Genomic DNA, 17,725 nt, shown 5'->3' on the forward strand with positions numbered 1-17,725 from the left:
TTTTTTTTTTTTTTTACCCAAAGGATGGAGGGTGCAACTGGCGTGGATGCACCAGCTGCAGTTCAGAGTTTGCAACTCTAATAACTCCACTGAATATCCCCTTTTTGTATTTTTTTTAATTTATTTTGATTTGCATTTGGTGCATCTCCAGTAGTAGCTTCCGTGCTACAAAGGAAGGAGGGGGCGTTAAGCTGGTGCCTGTGGTTTTGGCCTGCAGACTTTATGGGCACGCAGTGCAGTCTGTAGCAGTACTAGGTGTGCACTAGGCATCTGCTCTGATAAACATCACGGGGCGGGTTGGTGCAAGAGGTCACCGAGCCAGGAACCCCGTTGTCCTGCCTCGTGTCAGGTCCTGGCCCGGAGCGGAGCTCTCGGGGGCCCGGCTGCCTGGGCAAAGTTCATCTCCTCTCACCTCGAGCTTCCAGCGCCGAGGCCTTTGCACTGCAGCCCTGTGCTCCTCGCTGTGGCGCGCAGAGCTGTCCTGACCTACCTGGGTAACGCGGGAGGCTGCTTCTGTGCTGACTGCCAGAAGAAAGTTAATGCTCATTTTGTATATTTAGAAGCCACACACAAATTTCTGGTCTGCTTGTGTCCAGAAAACAGGGACCCAAGAAGGAAAAAAGGGATTTAAAGGGATTTCTGCTCTCCATATAAATACAAATCCGATGTGAAATTTTTCCAGGTGGTTGATGTGTCTGTCGGCCAGGTGCAGGATTTGATGTAATGCCTYGCTGCAGAGAGCACCTTATTCGTTATCAAGTTCTTTGCTCAGAAAAGCAATGTGTCTTGCAACCTAAAACAATGAAAACATTTTATTACAAACAACACAAGTTCTTCAGGTAGAGCTGTGCTAATCTTCCTTTCCCATATTTATGACAAGTAGTCAAGTTGTCTTTAAGCAAAACAAGGTCTTTCCCTACAGCATTAATTTAGGGAAAAATACTGCCACACCTGCCAGTTATTGGGAATTGTAAAAAATAAYCGTAACAAACAAGATCTGTGCCCAAATGTGAGAGTCTCAGATAGCAGTAGCAAGAAGGCAGGCTAGGCAGGATGTTGTATTTTAGCATATGCATTTGCAGAAAACATGAACCACTCAATCCTTAATAGAGATGATGCCGGCCAAAAYGTAAAGAATCAAACCCATCATACCTCTTTTCCTCCTGAGGAAGATGGAAGCAAATGAAAGATCAGCAGAACAACTTTAAGCTTTTAAGCATACGGCGCAAGAGTTTTTGCTAGAATCACATTCTCCACAACTTAATCTTTTATTCAAAGCTCTGGGCATGTTACAATGGGGGTTTAAAAATATTTTGAGATTTGAGGAACCATGAGGTTCAGTATCTGGCTCTGCCATTAACTCTTATTTCTACCTAGGCAGCAGCAACCTTAATTCCAGCACTTTTTCTTTTAATCACTGCAAACTCCCTGCCATAATTGCAGGAGCTATTGAGACTTCAGCGTGAAGTGCAAGGCCAGCAGGCCACGTGCTCTGGAAGAGGGCAGTAAAGGGGATACCTGCTTTAGGGAATCCTCCCACGAGGCGTCGCAGTGACTGCCCCTTGCCTGGACGTCTAAGATGATGTTAGGGGTCCAGTTTCCTGAAACAAAAACCTCGTCAGTGGTCACTGAACACTGGATGAACGAGGAAAGGGAAAGCGGGATGTGAAGTCTTTAAGAGTAGATGATTCTGCCTTCCATCTTGGCAGAATTTCTCTGTTCCTTTGGAAAGAAAAAGGCTCAGAGGCTTCCTCTATGAATTAGCTGCATTTGTTAACCACAATTTTGGAAAATGTTTATACATCTACTCTCTATGTTTATTCTCTGGGTCTCTGGAACCAAAGTGGGCTTTCTCTTTCTGCCCGAAGGCAGCAGCTGCAGCATCAGCTCTTCCTTTGCAGCCTTTGCAATGGGCTGCCAGCAGAGCAGGGCCATAATGAAATTTAGAGAAGCAAATCTAAGAGCTATTTGGGCCTGGTAGTAGAAGCCTCCCACGATATTAGATGGTACTGCCAAATAACAGGGCTTGAAGAAGGCAGCTTTTCCTGGAAATACTCCCAGCAATGGTGCTAAGTCTCAGGTATAAAAATATCTATATCTGGGCCTAACTGTCATTCTAACTTGACTGTTGTCTGCAGTTTCAGTAAGCTGGGAAAAGAGCCTTCTTGTAGAGTATACAAACAGGATTTTATCAAGATGCTTTTGAGAGCTGCTCTATAATCAGAACAGTAGTTGGACTATGGGTTCACCTAGCCCTGTCCAGCAGTCCCGCCAGCAGCCATCCAATAGAGCCTATGGAAGAGCAATCCCCACTAAAATCCTCCCCGACTAAAGCTTGCTTCAGCTCACAGGGTTTCCAGAACCTGCTGTAGTTTGCCTTAACACCCTGATTTAACCATCTGCAAGAAGGTCTGCAGCGCTGGTGGTGCCTCTCGGGGCTCTGGAGAGCGCATCTCAGAAGCTGAGGCTTGTCCATCTGCCCCCGTGACTGCACGTCTCATCCTGGCACGTACCAGAAACCACCCGAGAGAGCTGGATACTGGGGCACAGGTACAAGTGAAGGCACTTAATGAGGAGCAGCTGAACTCCATACTGCTGCCTAGTTAGGACTATTGATCTTTGGATTATTAGCTTCAAGTAGCTGTAGCATTTTTCTCACCTTTCCTTTCTGTTCTGCTGGCATAATCTCTTGCAGCCTTCCTAAGTTTTTGAACATATCTTAAAATTCCTGTTAGTGGTACTCGTTGATCATTTTCATAAGCTGTGATAAAAACTGAAGGATAAGGCTGAAATTAGAGGGAAAAAAAGTTAAATACTTGACAATTTACCCATAAAGTGACTAACATTTTTTTATCCATATATGTTACTGTACTACTTGTTATGTTTATCTAAAATGTAACTATTACATAATTATCTGCTTAAAAAAATATTACAACTTTAATAGAAAAAAATGCTTACTTTGGTCCGAAAATGACAGGTCCGTATTGGGGGATCATCTATGTGCTATAGGTGCACAACACCACAAATCCTCTCCCCACTCCTACAGGGCTCATGCAGTCTGTTTGCTGCAGCTTACCAGAGAAAGGGACAGCAGTAATGGACTATTCTGACCTTAAGCAGTCAGAGCAGCTGCTCAGATGTATTTTTGCAAGGCTAATACTACTAAAGTAGCTATCAAAATAGCTATTTTGATATGAGTAAGRTTTGGCTTATTAATGAATCTATATAACACAGCTAGCTCATCACTTCAACTGAAGTCAAATTTCCTCTGAGATAACAGTATCAAAGCCATAACTCCTTTTCCTCTTACACTGTTGATAAAGTGTATTTTCTTTGTGGAAAATACCTCCTTGCTCTTGGCAGGAAGTCTGGAAAAGCCAGCAGAACAATGGAACTTCCACACAAAAGAAAAAAAGTATTTCACACTTTGGTATGGGTTGTACAATCATCTGTTAAAAACCTGACTTCATGGCTGTGCTATAATAAAAACAGCTTTTAAAGGCAAGTGATCATTTAAGGGAAGGAGTTTAGTTAATTTCAACAGTCATCATGACCCCAACTACTTTATTATTACAGAAATAATTTCTGTTTGTACTAATGATTCAGTTTAGTGTAAGCTCAGCCTAAGTGTTGAAGTTTAAAGCACCAAAAAGGTAAAATATAATTTTAAGAAATTCCAGTTACCCACTTTTCATTATTTTCCTAGCAATTACTATCCTTTCATTACTACAGAATTTGACCAAAAAAAAAGGGGGGGGGGGGGGGMAATTTTACCTGTGGCTTAATATTCTGGTAAGGACAATAGTTTTTKATATACTYCATAGTATTTTCATCTGCTAATGGATTTCCCCATTCTTCCTGTTCTTCGATTGTCAGTGGGAGATGAGTTTTCAACATAGTATTTAGAACATCTAGGAAAGGAGCCTTAAGAGTTGTTTAAAAAAAAAAAAAAAAAAAAAAAAAGAAGAAGAAGGAAGTTGGCAAACACGACAGGAACTCAAATACCAACGACAAGGTATTTTCAAACGAATGAAAATTATGATTTTGGACTGAAATGTTTCCAAATGTTTTTTGGACTGAAATGTTTCCAAATGTTTCCTGTTTGACAGGCGAGTCAAAACAGAAACAGTTCAGCCTCATTTTCCAGAAGGGAAACGTGTCACCTCACCTGCAAGACCACGGCTCTGATGAGTTCTGGATCTGTGTTGCACAGAGCTCCTGCAAGGACTCCCCCAGCACTGGCGGCTGCTACTGCTGTCGACTTTGGCTGAGAAAATCCCAGTTCGTGCAGCAAYGTTATGCAAGCCTGGAGGTCGTGGAGGCCTTTGAGCTTTTTGTGCTGACAGCCATCCTTGTGCCAGCTAAGGCCGAGCTCTCCCCCACCCCTGAAATTAAAACAGTTCAAGTTGGGAGATTCTCTGGAAAACATTAAGCAGCAAAGCTTTAGCTAATGAAGCCACCCAGCTAATGGAGCAAAACCAGCTTGCTTTCCCAGTTAACTCTTCCTTTTATTTCCGTCTTTATTGTCCTTTATGGAAGAAATATACARGCATAAATTGAAAAAAAATCCTTGTGTGATGAGTGGTGAAAACCCAAAGAGCAYCAGGGCTCCCTCTGCACCCCGCTCCCTGTGTGCTTATACCTGGGACTCATTGGGAAAAAGCACTTTGGGAAGTGCTGCTTTCCTCCTCCCATCAGTGATGCTCCTTGAGAGAGGTGGGAATATTGCTCAGCTCCTCAATGAAACACTCAGACTTTGCCTTTTGTGAAACTTAAGTTATGAAGCTGCCAGTTAATTTTATTTTTTGTCTCATTTCTGAATTTTGAATACTACATGAAACTCTGCAGGTTGTAATATTCAGAGCTAAAATGCAATTTATGTTCCTTTCCACACAAGGAGTTAACTTATTCGAGTTCTGAGCGCATTAACTGCCCCTTTGGTACTCTTCCTCTTCGGTGCTGCCACTGTAAAATAAAGAGGATCCACTTGTGCCAAGAGACAGCTGTGGGAGGAAGAGCTGCATGCGCTTCCCACTGCATTGTAAGGCTGAATATATTTGTATGCTGAATTTATTTTGGCAGGGCTTATTTCAAACGATTGTTCAATTCCCCCTCTTCCTTCTCCTCACTGAAGTGAGTCCTTTGTTATCTTCATCCACTGCACTATTATCTAAAAGAAAACGTGAAGCCTGCTGTACACAGGGGTTTCATTAAACTAGCGGGTTTGTAGCTAAACAGGGGATTCGGCCAATAAAAGAACAAGAGGTGCAGGTTAAACCCTTCCTTACTGTTGCAGAAAGACAAAAGCTTTTTAGAAAGCAGATCAAATAGGAGTTTGGTATCACACAATACCCCAGGAAGGAGAGGGTGGTAGCACAACACTGCAATTTGAAGACGCATTCAAAACATCTCCAGGCAAGGACAAGAGGAGAAGGTCCCAGGTATGTTAAGCTAAATGCAGCTATACTGTTCACTTGAGAATTGCGAACCTAGTATGTTATTTTCTAAATACATATATATATATATATGTATATTCTCAGCAAAATTTACTTTTTGTTAAAACTGCTTAACCATTCTAGAAACAGAGTGAATAAAGCGAACAGCATGAAGGAGCAGGTACAGCTACATGAAAAAACATTATGTACCTGCTCAGTTTCATGTCAACTGTGTCCCATTTAAAAAAAAAAAAAAAATCTTAATTTCACTTTATATTTGGCTTACCTAACATGGCAATATGCTAATATCCAACCCTCTTCAATTAACATCAGCTTCTCTTCTTTAAAGCTCATGTTCAAATCTATGCCATAAGCTCCATATACATGAACTAGAAGTGGTTTCCTGTGCAGTTCTTTAGACTTTGTATTATGAAAAACTGTAATTGGCACCGAAGTTTCATCCTGGAAATGAAGGAGTATTTTACAATGAAGGATATTTTAGAAATCTCAATGATACAGGGCAATGAAAACTTCAATTATTTATTTTAAAATGTGTTTTTTTTTGATTACAGTAATTTTTTCACTTAGATTGCACAAAGCACTCTTGAAAAATAAAGCAAGAGGYTGAACCTCTGCTGTGTAGACTTACAGATGCAGAGTATAAAATTCATTTAAGTGCAACACCTGAGGTGTTTTTAMACTATCAAAGCACCCAAGTCTTCCTTCCCTCTTTAGCACCAAGAATATCTATTATTAACAAAACAGTTTACCACTTACTGCAGCATAAACTCCTTATTAACATATCCATTTTTTTTATGCTCAGGCTGGTTAAAACTGCCCTTTCTTGCTTTGTACTGTGGTGACGGTTACGGAGTGTTCTTTTCAAGCACTGGCATTCTTTTTTATCCCATAGGATATGATRCCATCCATCAGCTAGCAAGTTCAAGTTATGTTATGCAAAGCTTCTTGACTCATCAGGTGCTGTTATCTCTTCTCGCACACCCCGATTATTTAAAAAAAAAAAACCCTTTATCACGACTTGTTCTTTTCTATACCACTGAAGAAAACACCCACTGTTTAGCAACTATAGCACTAACCGCTCCTTATATTTTTCTAAATCTCTATTCCCTGCCAAATGCATTTTCTTTAAAAGGGAGAGGAGGAAGGGAAGAATAAAGGGAACAGGAAAAGGACTGCAAAAACCTTACCTTGCTTTTAGCAAGTAAACGTGTAGTGTGACAATTCTTAATAATTGGTACCTCTTGCTCAGCCTGCTCAATGAGATTATTTGCTTTAAATGAATAGGCAAAGCGCTTGGGGGGCTGTACTGGGGAGGTGAGCTGAAAATAGCAAGTGCTGGTGCTGTGTTCAGGATGAGACTCCAATTCAAAGGCACAGGCCCACGTAGGCAGCTGAGAAAACAGAGCATTTGAAGTGAGAGCCTTACACTGCTTCTAAACTTAGCCTAGCATGTCCTTCAGAGGCAAAGATTCTGAGTGCCAAGCTAATTATCTTCAGTTTGTATCTAGCACAAACAGTCTGTCTTTAAAATTCAATACTGAAACAATCAGAAAGTGAAAGACTTCATGGAGTGGTCTTAAGGAAGAACTTCAACGATGAACTAAGCTAGAAACAAATCCAAACTCAAATCTAGTGTAGAGGGGCACTGTAACATTTTAAAGAGAACATTTCAAATAAATTCTGCATTGTTTTTGAATTTTAGGTCTTATTTCCCCTCTGGTTTCCAGCTCTCCTTCAACGCGTTGTACAGCCAAGTTGCTATCAGTTGTTATGGCTTTGCTGGGAGGTAGCTCAGTAATGCTAAGCCACTCCAAAGCCCTGCCTCTTAACTTTGTGCCTAGGGCCAGCCATTGTGAAGAACAAAACCTTTTCCTGGCACATTCCCCCTCAGACACTTACTGCTATTATATGCAAGATTTTTARCTCTGCTTCGAATAAAAGAAATCAAGATTCATTCTTTGAGAACAGCAGGGACTTAGTCAAACCCTCTGCCAGGCCATGGTTTACTTGGGTTAGGCTGCTAGAATCTTCTGAAATGGCAGCAAAAGTCAAAGTTCTACAGCACTGTAGCCCTTTTCTGAATAAATAAACTAAAACTGTTTCTAAAAATCAAAGATTTCAGAGACCATAACAGAGTATCATGTTTAAAAACCTTGATCTATAGCAGTTTTATAGAATATACCATTGGTAACGTGTTTCAGTAAACATATGAGTTATGCAGACTGGTTTGTTGCCCTGAAAAAATATAAAATAATTCGGCTGAATGGTTTCCAGAAAATAGGTTTTTGAATTGAGTCACCTTCTCTTTAATCAGCAAGAACTTACCAACAACTGGAAAAGGGAAGAAATACATTCAAAGGAGAACCACGGTACCAGTTCTGCCATTTAGCAGGCCATGGTGTCCATATTTACGTTGTGAATGTTCTAATCTCTCCCCTCCAGGAGAGCCAGGCTTATTTCTTTGCTTAGACTGAGGCATGGAACCAAAAATAAGCCTAATAAAACTAAGGAAAGTGTGTAGGGAATCAAGTACTATAAAACAGTACATAAAAAATGGCCATACAGTAAAAACCCTGACAGTAATAAACTGAAAAAGAACTGACTCACAGTATAGCTGCTTTGAAACTTTAAGTGCTACAATAATCCACCACGTGACATCCTGAAGAACACCCTCATGTACTACAATTAGTCATGATGACAGATTTGTCACTATCATAGTTTCCTTAGCACACTGACTCCTGAATTTTACCTTTGCTTTTAGTATAGTGTTATACAAAAAAAAAAGTGCTGAAAAAAGAAAAAGTGATTAYGTTTAATACACATACCTTAATTGACTGAACTGAATGAGAAAGAAAAGAAATCACATCTAAACAGAGGTGTCTGTTGCGCTGCAAGAACATAACGCAGTGATTACTGAACATCTCCAAGTCTATTAGCTTGGTCTTTTCCTCCAATGCATAAAATAACTGCCAGTTCTCCATGCCACTGGAAGCTACTGGTGCCTTCATCAGCTACAAAAGCAAAAAAGAACAACCCTGTGTTATAAAGAGATGCAATAAGAGTTATGAGATGTACAGAAATACATATGATCCTGTATAGCATTTTTATAGGGAAAGTCGTAAGCTTTTAAATTTCCTTTACTGACAGCAGGCAAGATCTGTGTGACAGCCTTGTTTTGGCAACTCTATTGCACTCTTTCAAGAAGAGTTGGTTGGCAGAGTACCCTGGGATGGGGTATCAGGGCAGAGTAGGTAGGGTGCCTCTGGAAAGGTGGGTTCTGCTGCCTGCTCATCTAAGTAGTCACAGTCTCTCCGTTTGAGCTCCAGTCTTCAASCTCCTCCTACTGTGGTTCTCTCATTCTTCTGCCTTTAGCTCCACCAGGGCTTTCCAGCCTCCCCTTTCCAAACAAGGTTTGTTGAAAGTGACCTCGGGAGGAAGGGCCTGTTCTGCGAAGACCTTTTAAAATAACTGGAAATTAATCTTATTTCTAAAAGAGGCCTTTTTCAAGTTTAAAATATCTTTTAACCATCTTTAGGAAGCTTCCGTCAAAGCTTCAGAATAAGTTCCTTTCACAGCAGAAAAGGAACATACCATGTTGACAGAAGGTGACGTTTTCCTATCTGAAGGTCAGCACTTCCCACCTGTGCACTACGTACAAAAGAAGGACCTGTCCTCAGAGCAGGACAGCATTTCTGCTCKGTAAGTCTTGGTAAACTCTCTGAGATACCATTATGAAGGAAAAGCAGCCAGTGAAAACACTGGAATGTGACTGGAAAATCAGCATGGGCAGAAGTAAATTCCTGAAAAACCTGTAAAGGTCAGTTTCATTCTCATATATTACACGTAATAAATGCTTTTGGTGTGGCCAGTTGAGGTGCAGGCTGTTTGGTTATATGGACTGAAATCACCAACTTATTTAAATGCAAGACAAATGGCACGTAAAGSAAAATCATTCCCATTTGTTACCAGATGAGTTAGAGTCAATTCAGCAGGACACAGGTGAAAGATTCCACCTCATACTGTCAGCTTTTGAAGAGATGCAATTCTCGGCATGTGTCACTTTCTTAAATTATTTCAGTAAACTGTGGGTCCACAGAACTGTGGATCACATGCATCTGAATGAGCACAACTAATCTTATTAACTGGTAAGACTACCTTATACTCTGCAGGCTCTCCATATGTAGTAAGAATATATAACTCATCATTTCTGTGCTCCACGTGATAAATGACCCCTTTTGTTCGTGCTTGCACAAGAACAGGTGACTTAAAAGGATGACTACAGTCAACCAGCCACACTTCTGAGGTTGTCTTGCTGTTGCTGTTGATGGTAAGAAAACGTCTGTCCTTCGTGCAATATATGTCTACAAAAAATCTGCAAAAATAAAATAAAATCCTAAGCTTATAAACTGATTAACATTTTAAAAAATAGATCACACTGTGGTTTAAAAAAAAAAAAAAAAAAAGGAAAATAAGTAAATAGTATAAAAAAAATGATTCTGAAGCAACCAGGTAAGAGATTGCAGGCCTGTAACTAGACTGGAGAAATTCTACAATGAGTGGTTCCCAAACCCACGTCTGTAGTATTTCTCTGTAGTATTTTTCCTGGGATTCAGGAAACCCCTTTTGTGCRTGCAGCCTGAAACCTGCAAAGAGAGCAGTTCAGTTGTTGCCCAACTGAATTAGTGTTTTTGCATTGCTGAGGTGGACTGAAAGGTCACAGTTGTATACAGGCTGTAAAAATCATGCAAAATCTAGAAGTCTTTATTGAACTAGTAAGCCTTTTTCAAGAAGACGTAATAAAGGACGATTCAAATTAATAAAGGATGGGAATAGAAAAAAAAAATCCAGAAAAACAGGAACTTTTAAAAAGATCACAGAAGCCTATATAAAACAAGATGAACAGTGTTGAAGCGATAAAGCGGCAAGCAAGGAAAGGAATTGCCTGAGGAAACAAAAAGTCACACAGGGAGACAAAGTTATAGAAAGCAACATACTCTTGAAAAAAAGAAAAACTGATAAYAATGTTGCTTAGCTTTGGGTATGATTCAGTTCAGTGCTGCTTTTATGATTTCAGGCTGATTGGATAAACAGTGGGCATGAGAAAGTAAATTTTTAAAAAACTATTATTTTCTTGACAGCCTTGATTATATCTCTTTAAGGTTTAATGTATATAAACATGGAGAAAAAGGAAAAGGCAAAGTTTCCCTGAAGCTATCTCCCCTCTACTTTTTTTCCTGTACAGTTAAGTCAGAATAAAACAGACATTTGTTATGTTTAGGAGTAATTTTACTGAAAGCTGACAAACATCAAGTGATAGATACTAAAATTATAGAACCTATACAAAACTTAATATTAGATAGTTCAAAGAAAAGCAGCTTTACTCACACAGCTATATTCCACCTTTGAGATCACACAGACCTGTAAGCCAAATACCAGTAAGGGAAGGGTAATGATACTATTTCCATATGCAGAACTAATGAAATATTTTTTGTGCCTATATTAAATTTATATATAGCTTTGCAAAGCATGCAGAAAAASTAACTCGGTCTGGAAAAATAAGGCTTTTTCCTCCACGCTAATAAGAAGTTACATGAATATCCCAAAATATCAGAGCCCAAGGAAATACCTGCTTTTATTTTTTTCTAAAAGATAGCAACAGAAAACAGAATGATAGGCAGTGGCTGGATGCCAATACTAGACAGGTTCAGGCTGAAAGTCAAATTCCTATTTCTAGATGAATGACTAATGGAATGACCTAGCAGGGACACAGCACTTTGATTTTGAATCTCTCGGAGTGAATATCKAAGTGCAAAACCAGCTCCGTCACCAAGCAGCTTTCATGAAGCAAGTGCAGGTCTGAGTATCCTAATCTGTGTTACCCAGGGCAGGTTACATGACCGCAGCAGTGATCCACTTAGGCTTCAAAATATTAATTRCTGCTTTTCCTATTTACACCCTCTTGACATCTTTAGGAGGGCAGGAATAGCTGAGTTTCTGAAGCAGGTCAGCTCTACTGACCTTGTTTCTAAAGGAGTTGAGCTGAAACACAGGCTGCTCCTGAGAAAGTTGAAGCTTCCTCCCAAGAACCCAGGCGTTGGCACCACAATAGTTTTTGGAGTTGTCAATTTTTATTTTTTTTTCATTAAAAAGAAAAAGCAATCTTCAGCCTCTGAAATGTATTTGATTGCAAGTAAAAGAGAGAGTAAGATACAGAACAGAACTGTTCAATGGCCATACAAAGGAATGCCTTGCCTTCTCCCACCGCAAGTGAGTTCAGTTACAGCACAAGCTGCACTGGTAGGTGAGCCTTTAGAGTAAGTTTCTATTAGATTTGCTGTAATGACTGTGACCTTCTGAATTATGCCAACAGTTTCCCTGTAGGGAAGTGCCAGGTCAGTGTATCTTGCTCATAAAAATGTATGTATTAAACACAAACAGAAAAAAGGATCTTATTTACTCCATCTCAGATGTGGATTTCTCTCTCTCTCTCTCTCTCTCTCTCTCTCTCTCTCTCTCTGATGATTGAGAGAATAATGGACATTTCGTTACTGCAGCTATAACTTTGGATGGAGTTTAATCACAAATATTTACAGTGCGGCATCTAAATCTGATCTTTTCAGGCTACATGACTGAAAAACGAGTTCTGCACAGAGTTTAGCAAGAGCCTTCTTGTCTTCCTAACCCACTGCTTAAAGAAAGGTTATTGAGAGGGTATTCAGTCAAGAATAGTTCCATCTCTGGGAATGCTATAATGATTTTGCCCATCCATTACCCAGAGCAAGGATTCGCCTGAACTTCTCTGTTTTTTAAAAGATGCATCAGACATCAATAGCAGAGAAAACAAAATGAAATCCACAGTCTGATGTACTCTGTATGGAACTGTCACACTTTCATTAAAGGACACCCTGACCCGAAACTGACCTTGACATTTATAAACTCAGCTCAACTCATGAGGTAACAGAGAAAAGTTAAATCTTCAGTGATCACAAATCAAGAGAACTGAGCACATTCTCAGACCACATATGGCAATACTGAGAAAAGAAAACAACTTAAATCACTTCAACCCTTTTGAATAGGATATAAAAGTTTTTTTTATATTATAGAAAATATATAGAGATTTTACATATAAAATACTCTAGGATATGTGAACTTAATRTATTTTAGATAAGTTTTACCTTGCATCTTGTTCTGAGTAAACTAATTTAGTATGTTTCTCATCAGTGAAAGAAGTCATAAACACTTCCTGGCATTTCAGATTCTTCTGAATTGTGTAAAACAGAACATCACTTGTAGCCCATTCTGGAAAAGAAGGCCAATGCGCATCAAATTTGGAACAGTATCCTGTGTTACTGAAAGCAAAGCTAAAAAACTCCTGCTTTTACTGTCCAAAGGCAAGTCCAGAAACAATTCAACAGCTATAAGCATTACATCCAGCAAGGTTATCTCCTTCTTTTGTTAAAAACTAGTACCAGCAATTTCTTATTGTTGACTGAGAAAAATGTTTTACTGAAAGCTGGTGTGGTCCATGGAATATTTGTAAACCACTTACCAAAACTAAAGGAATTTGGAATGACTTTCTCCAGAACAGGAAAACGATCAAGCTTCACAACAACACAGGTTGCCTCTTCAGAATTTTCACTTTTTAGGCTGACAGCCATATACCTCTGATCTGGTGAAATTCTGATCCGTTGGATATGGGCATCAGAAAAGCCAAGATCTTCAGTACTGAATAAAACACTTGCTTTATCTGCTGCATGAAACAATACAGGCACCAAAGAACGCTGTAATTAGAGAATTGACTAAATGAACAGGCATGGTTARTAATCAGTAACTTGACTTAACAAGTGTGCCTGTAGTATACTTCTATTTATTAGCACCAAATATTTGTTTTAGGAGATACTTGCAAAAACATTTTTTGTAAAATAATCAAAATGGATGAAGGTACTTTGCCTTTTATAAAGTTCTAAGCCAGGATGCTGAAGAGAAATGACTTTTCTCTCCAGAAACTTACCAGCATCCCCCAACAGCAATTTATGATGAAAGCTTTAAGATAGTATTTATATTGCCAAGCAATACAAGATGGGTCACACGTATCATCCTAGTAAAAATGGAATACTGTAAACAGTCATTAAAGATGATAAATACCTAGAGTGATCTACTGTGGTAGTTTCAGAACAGTATATACTATTCCCTAATACTTCTCAACTTTTCAGATTCAGGATTCTAAAATTATTTACTAATCATTAATGAATTTTATCAAAATATTTTATTTCTAGTGTGGCTATATTACTTCCAGAAACCAAGCAATTATGCTTTAATTTATGAAAAAATGATACATGCAGAATATTTTTCACAGTCATACCGAGTTAGGAAATCTCTTACCATCACCTGCTTTTGAAAGAAATATGCATCCATTGTCTTCAAAGTACACATTCTCTCCAAACCTAATCTGTTAAATGCAAAACAAATGTGTTTCATTTGTTTCAAGTTTAATTTCAAGTCTAATGCCTGTGTAAAATATATCTTGTTCTTTTGTTAAAGATTGGAGTATTTTTCTTAGAACCTCTACATGTGTCAGTGTTCTATCAAACACAAACATAACATACACACAAATGAAATACAACACATACACCTGATAGAGAAAAGGGGGAATGAGGGAGTTAGCTGCTCCAGAAAACAAAAATCAAACATTCAAAAATCAAAACTACCACCATAAAATAAACAGTGAAACGGGATTTTATGGCAGGAATGGCTTCACTGTCTCTTATTTATACAATATCTTGGGATATTTGGTATTATTTGCCACTACTTACCATTGGGCTGCTTAAATTGAGTGTGTATTTGTCATGCAGTTCCTCTAATTTTCGCTTGATTCTTTTTATCCTAGATTTGTATCTTGCCGAGTTTTTGTTCCAGTTTTCTTGCTCAGCTCTCAGAAGGTCCGTGTACAAAAGCTCTGATGTGATTACAGATGGGGTTTTGTTTCCTTTGTGAGAAACCTTCATCACTTCCTGGTAAGGAAAACCAGCAGTGACTGTAAGACAGTAGTCGGTTCAAATAAGAATRTGTAATAATAATAATAATCTTTCCTTAGCCATATACTGGCAAAATAACTTTGCATTACTCCCAGTGTATGAGTCATTTGGAGTGGGAAAAAAAAAAGTTTGGATGAGAATTTCAGTTCTTCCTGATCGATTAGGAGGGAATTTTCAAGTGTACTTTTGAAATCTTTTTAAGGTCCTTTTTTTTTTTTTAACCAAAATTTAGGTTAATGTATACTCTTGATTATATGTGATTTTTTGTTCTTGTCTTAGACCTGATTTTCCAGTTAATTTTTATTGAATTGTATTACTTTTTTTTTTTCAGAGGTGCTTTCTCATCATTTTCCTGTCTTAGGTTAGAAGTTTTCCAGCTATTGTAATTAAGAATAAGCTCATGGATCTAGTTTTCTGGGCAGGGCCATGAGCAGACTACTACCACTACCCACCTGTCAACAAAGTCAYGTCTCCTCTTGCTAAAATGTTGGAAATGTGTTAAAACTGCTAATACAAAAAAAAAATGGTTCTATTTGCTTGCTGTAAAATAGCTAGTTAAATATCATATATTGAGGTAGCAATAGTGCACAGACCACACAAAATAGCTTTCAATATATTACAGAAATGTCTTTAAACTTAAACACCAGCATAGACTTATACACCATCCTCATTCTGCAGCCAGTAACCATTGGCTCCTGGTTTGTCTTCACAAATGCTTGAGAATTTAAAAGTTAGCATCATGAATAGTTCCTCTGTTTAAAAAAAAAAAAAAAAAAAAAAAAAAAAAAGTTCCAAAAACCTCCATTCCCAAGCCTCTATCATCTAAACTCCTTGTGAGTGTTAACTGCATCAGTCATAAGAGCATATATGAACACTTTTTAGTGGTTCAGACCAAAAGTTAATCTAGTTAGAAGCACAGGGCAAAGAAACTCAAGAAAGAAAAAAGAAACAAGCAAAAAGGAAATAAACAAACAGAAAGAAAATAAATCCTAAAACCTAAAGACGTGCTCTCCATTGAGGAGACAAATGGAAGTGGAAGAATGGCCTTGGTAAGAAAAGCAATCACTGTTCCCCCAAAGAGAAGCCCACAAAACCCCACAGTGGCCACAACTGGGTGCTGAGGGAAGAGTAAGAATGTGGCAAGCACCGACCATGCTGCCCAGCAGGTTTTTCCTTCACATTCAACTCATCTTAGTGCCGGAATTTCCTCCAGTTGAATGCAGTCTCCGGACATTTAAGAGTGGATATGTAGAAACTTGCCTTTCATGTACATYGGGAGTCTCCCGTTAGGCCAATGTAAAATTGTAGGATCCACAACTTCTTTCAGCAATACTTATAAAAATGAAGCAAATGAATCCAAGTATTTTTAAAGAACTTCTGGTGCATATGAGTGCCACTGTAAGACATCAAATGTTCTAACAGGGTGCAAATTGTGACTCCCAGGGCAGCGTGGAAGGAGTCAAATTGGTCGAGCACCAGAGCCAGCTCACAGTGGCTAAATCTGATATCATCAGTTTGGGCACTTTATACTATGTAATGTCTCTCCACAGATTACTTGACACTTTAACTGAATCTATTGGGTGGATTCTATTGAAAACAAAAAAAAAAAAAAAAAAAAAAAAGCTACACCAGCAAAATCAACCCAAGTGTGCTTTGACATCAAAGCAGCTTAGAAAGCTTGAGAAAAGCCACATGCCTTTGATCATAGCTGAAATCCTAGTATTTAGTACCCTGCTCCATTGAAACCCTTTGGCAGGGGGGAACTTTCCTTGACATTTGAAGCAACGTGGCAGATTTCCTTAGCAGGTGGGTCAAGATGCTGCTGACATTAAGCCTCAGCTTAATGCCTACCTCACTGCCTACCTCGCAGGAGAAGCCTCTCCTGTGCAGAAGGCTTCCTGGTGGCAGCGCGCTGCTCCATGTGCTTCCAGCCTCCTCTAGGATAAGGCACCTCCGGGGCTGTGTTAGGCTGTGGGGAGGTATCGCTGGAAGATGGCCAGGTTTAGGGCAGCATTTGATGCTCAAGTTCAGCACGTGGAAAATGTTTTGCAGTCTCATAGGCGATGCCCAAATCTTCATGTCTCAGCAATCAACCTGAGATTTCTGGAGAGTCCCCAAATCGCTGGTTATTTATGCTGCAAATTGGAAATGCTCATTAACAAAAAAGTATCTAGGCCTTTCTAAATTAGCAACAGTGTAGCACCTTTCAAAATAACCTGCTAAGGAAATCAGACAGGAGTGAAGCTGAAGTTGTTTCTTTGTAACAAGAGCCTCGTGTCACTTCCACGCGGCCCCTTTCCCCAAAACGCGCTTCCCAGGGTTAGCCCTGGTGGAGCTGCGAGGGAGCGGGAAGGAAGATGTAACTGTGCGTGGCTAAAGGCTCACAAACCCAAACCAAAAAAGTTCCTGGGAGTTTTTGGGGTTTTTTTTTGTTTGTTTGTTTTTGTTTTTTTAAATAATAACATAAAACACTTTATCCGAGGAAAGTAACCAAATAGCAAAGGAACAGACGCAAGTCGCTGGCAGAGTGGGAGGAATAAGCAGAACACGCCAGTGTCTCAGAGCCGCCGGGCACACCCCCGATGTCCCCCCGCCAGCTGCGGGGAGGGGGGACATCCCATCCCGTCCCGGTCCGGCCTGGCCCCAGCCGCGCTCCTTGCCCGCGGGCCGCTGCCCCCGGCTAAGATGGCAGGCAGCGCCAGCCAGGAAGGGGCCTGCCCCTAGTCAACATGGCGGCGGGGGCTTCAGGCAGCGGCTGCGCAGCGCGGGGCGCCGGGCGGCCGCTGAGCGGTCACTCACGTTTGCCGCACGGGCACCGTTTCCCCGCGTGGCGCTCAGGCCGAGCCGTCTCGAGGCGCGCCTGCARGGAGCGCGGAGGCGGCGCCGGGAAGCGCTGCCCTCCCGCTGGCGCCTCGGGCGGACGGGCGGGTAGGGCGCCGCGCCGGGCGCTTCGCCTGCCCTTAGTAAAGATGGCGCCCCGCTCGCGCTGCGCCTAGTCCTAGCGCGCGGCGCGGGCAGCTGCGCGGGGCTCGCCCGGGGCCGCCGCTCGCCGCGCACTGAGCCGGGCTCCCCGCGCGCCGCCGCATGGCCGAGGCCGCCGGCTCCCGGCGCCACCCCGGCGCCGCAGCGAGGGCCCGATGGCGGCTGCTCGGACAGGTAGGGGGAGCCCGCGGGGCGCGGRGAAGAGAGGGGCTCTCTGCCGGGATGCCCTGCCGTCCCGTCGGGGCGCGGGCA

The 17,725-nt window shown here is 40.8% G+C and overlaps 1 protein-coding gene across 3 annotated transcripts; it reads right to left on the minus strand.

The window, feature by feature from the left end:
* Positions 1-469: 469 nt before the first annotated feature.
* Positions 470-17,341, minus strand: PREPL (prolyl endopeptidase like). Of its 3 annotated transcripts, none has more exons than XM_026046247.1 (15): positions 17,291-17,341; positions 16,355-16,626; positions 14,270-14,467; positions 13,839-13,905; positions 13,006-13,206; positions 12,632-12,755; positions 9,612-9,828; positions 8,282-8,467; positions 6,644-6,847; positions 5,722-5,897; positions 4,169-4,385; positions 3,775-3,924; positions 2,660-2,786; positions 1,519-1,601; positions 470-793 (listed from the first exon to the last, which is right to left on the minus strand). In XM_026046247.1, the coding sequence occupies exons 2-15, from the start codon at positions 16,568-16,570 to the stop codon at positions 746-748; spliced, it is 2,214 nt and encodes a 737-aa protein (XP_025902032.1). In that variant the 5' UTR covers positions 16,571-16,626; positions 17,291-17,341; the 3' UTR covers positions 470-745. The 3 variants fall into 3 exon arrangements, with proteins under 3 accessions (XP_025902032.1, XP_025902033.1, XP_025902034.1); XM_026046248.1 differs by having other exon boundaries at positions 16,355-16,594; positions 17,291-17,318; XM_026046249.1 differs by lacking the exon at positions 3,775-3,924.
* Between the last annotated feature and the right edge of the window lie 384 nt (positions 17,342-17,725).

This window comes from Nothoprocta perdicaria, unplaced genomic scaffold (genome assembly GCF_003342845.1).
Source record: "Nothoprocta perdicaria isolate Ctin4 unplaced genomic scaffold, notPer1 scaffold_43, whole genome shotgun sequence".
In the NCBI taxonomy this organism is placed as follows: domain Eukaryota; kingdom Metazoa; phylum Chordata; class Aves; order Tinamiformes; family Tinamidae; genus Nothoprocta; species Nothoprocta perdicaria.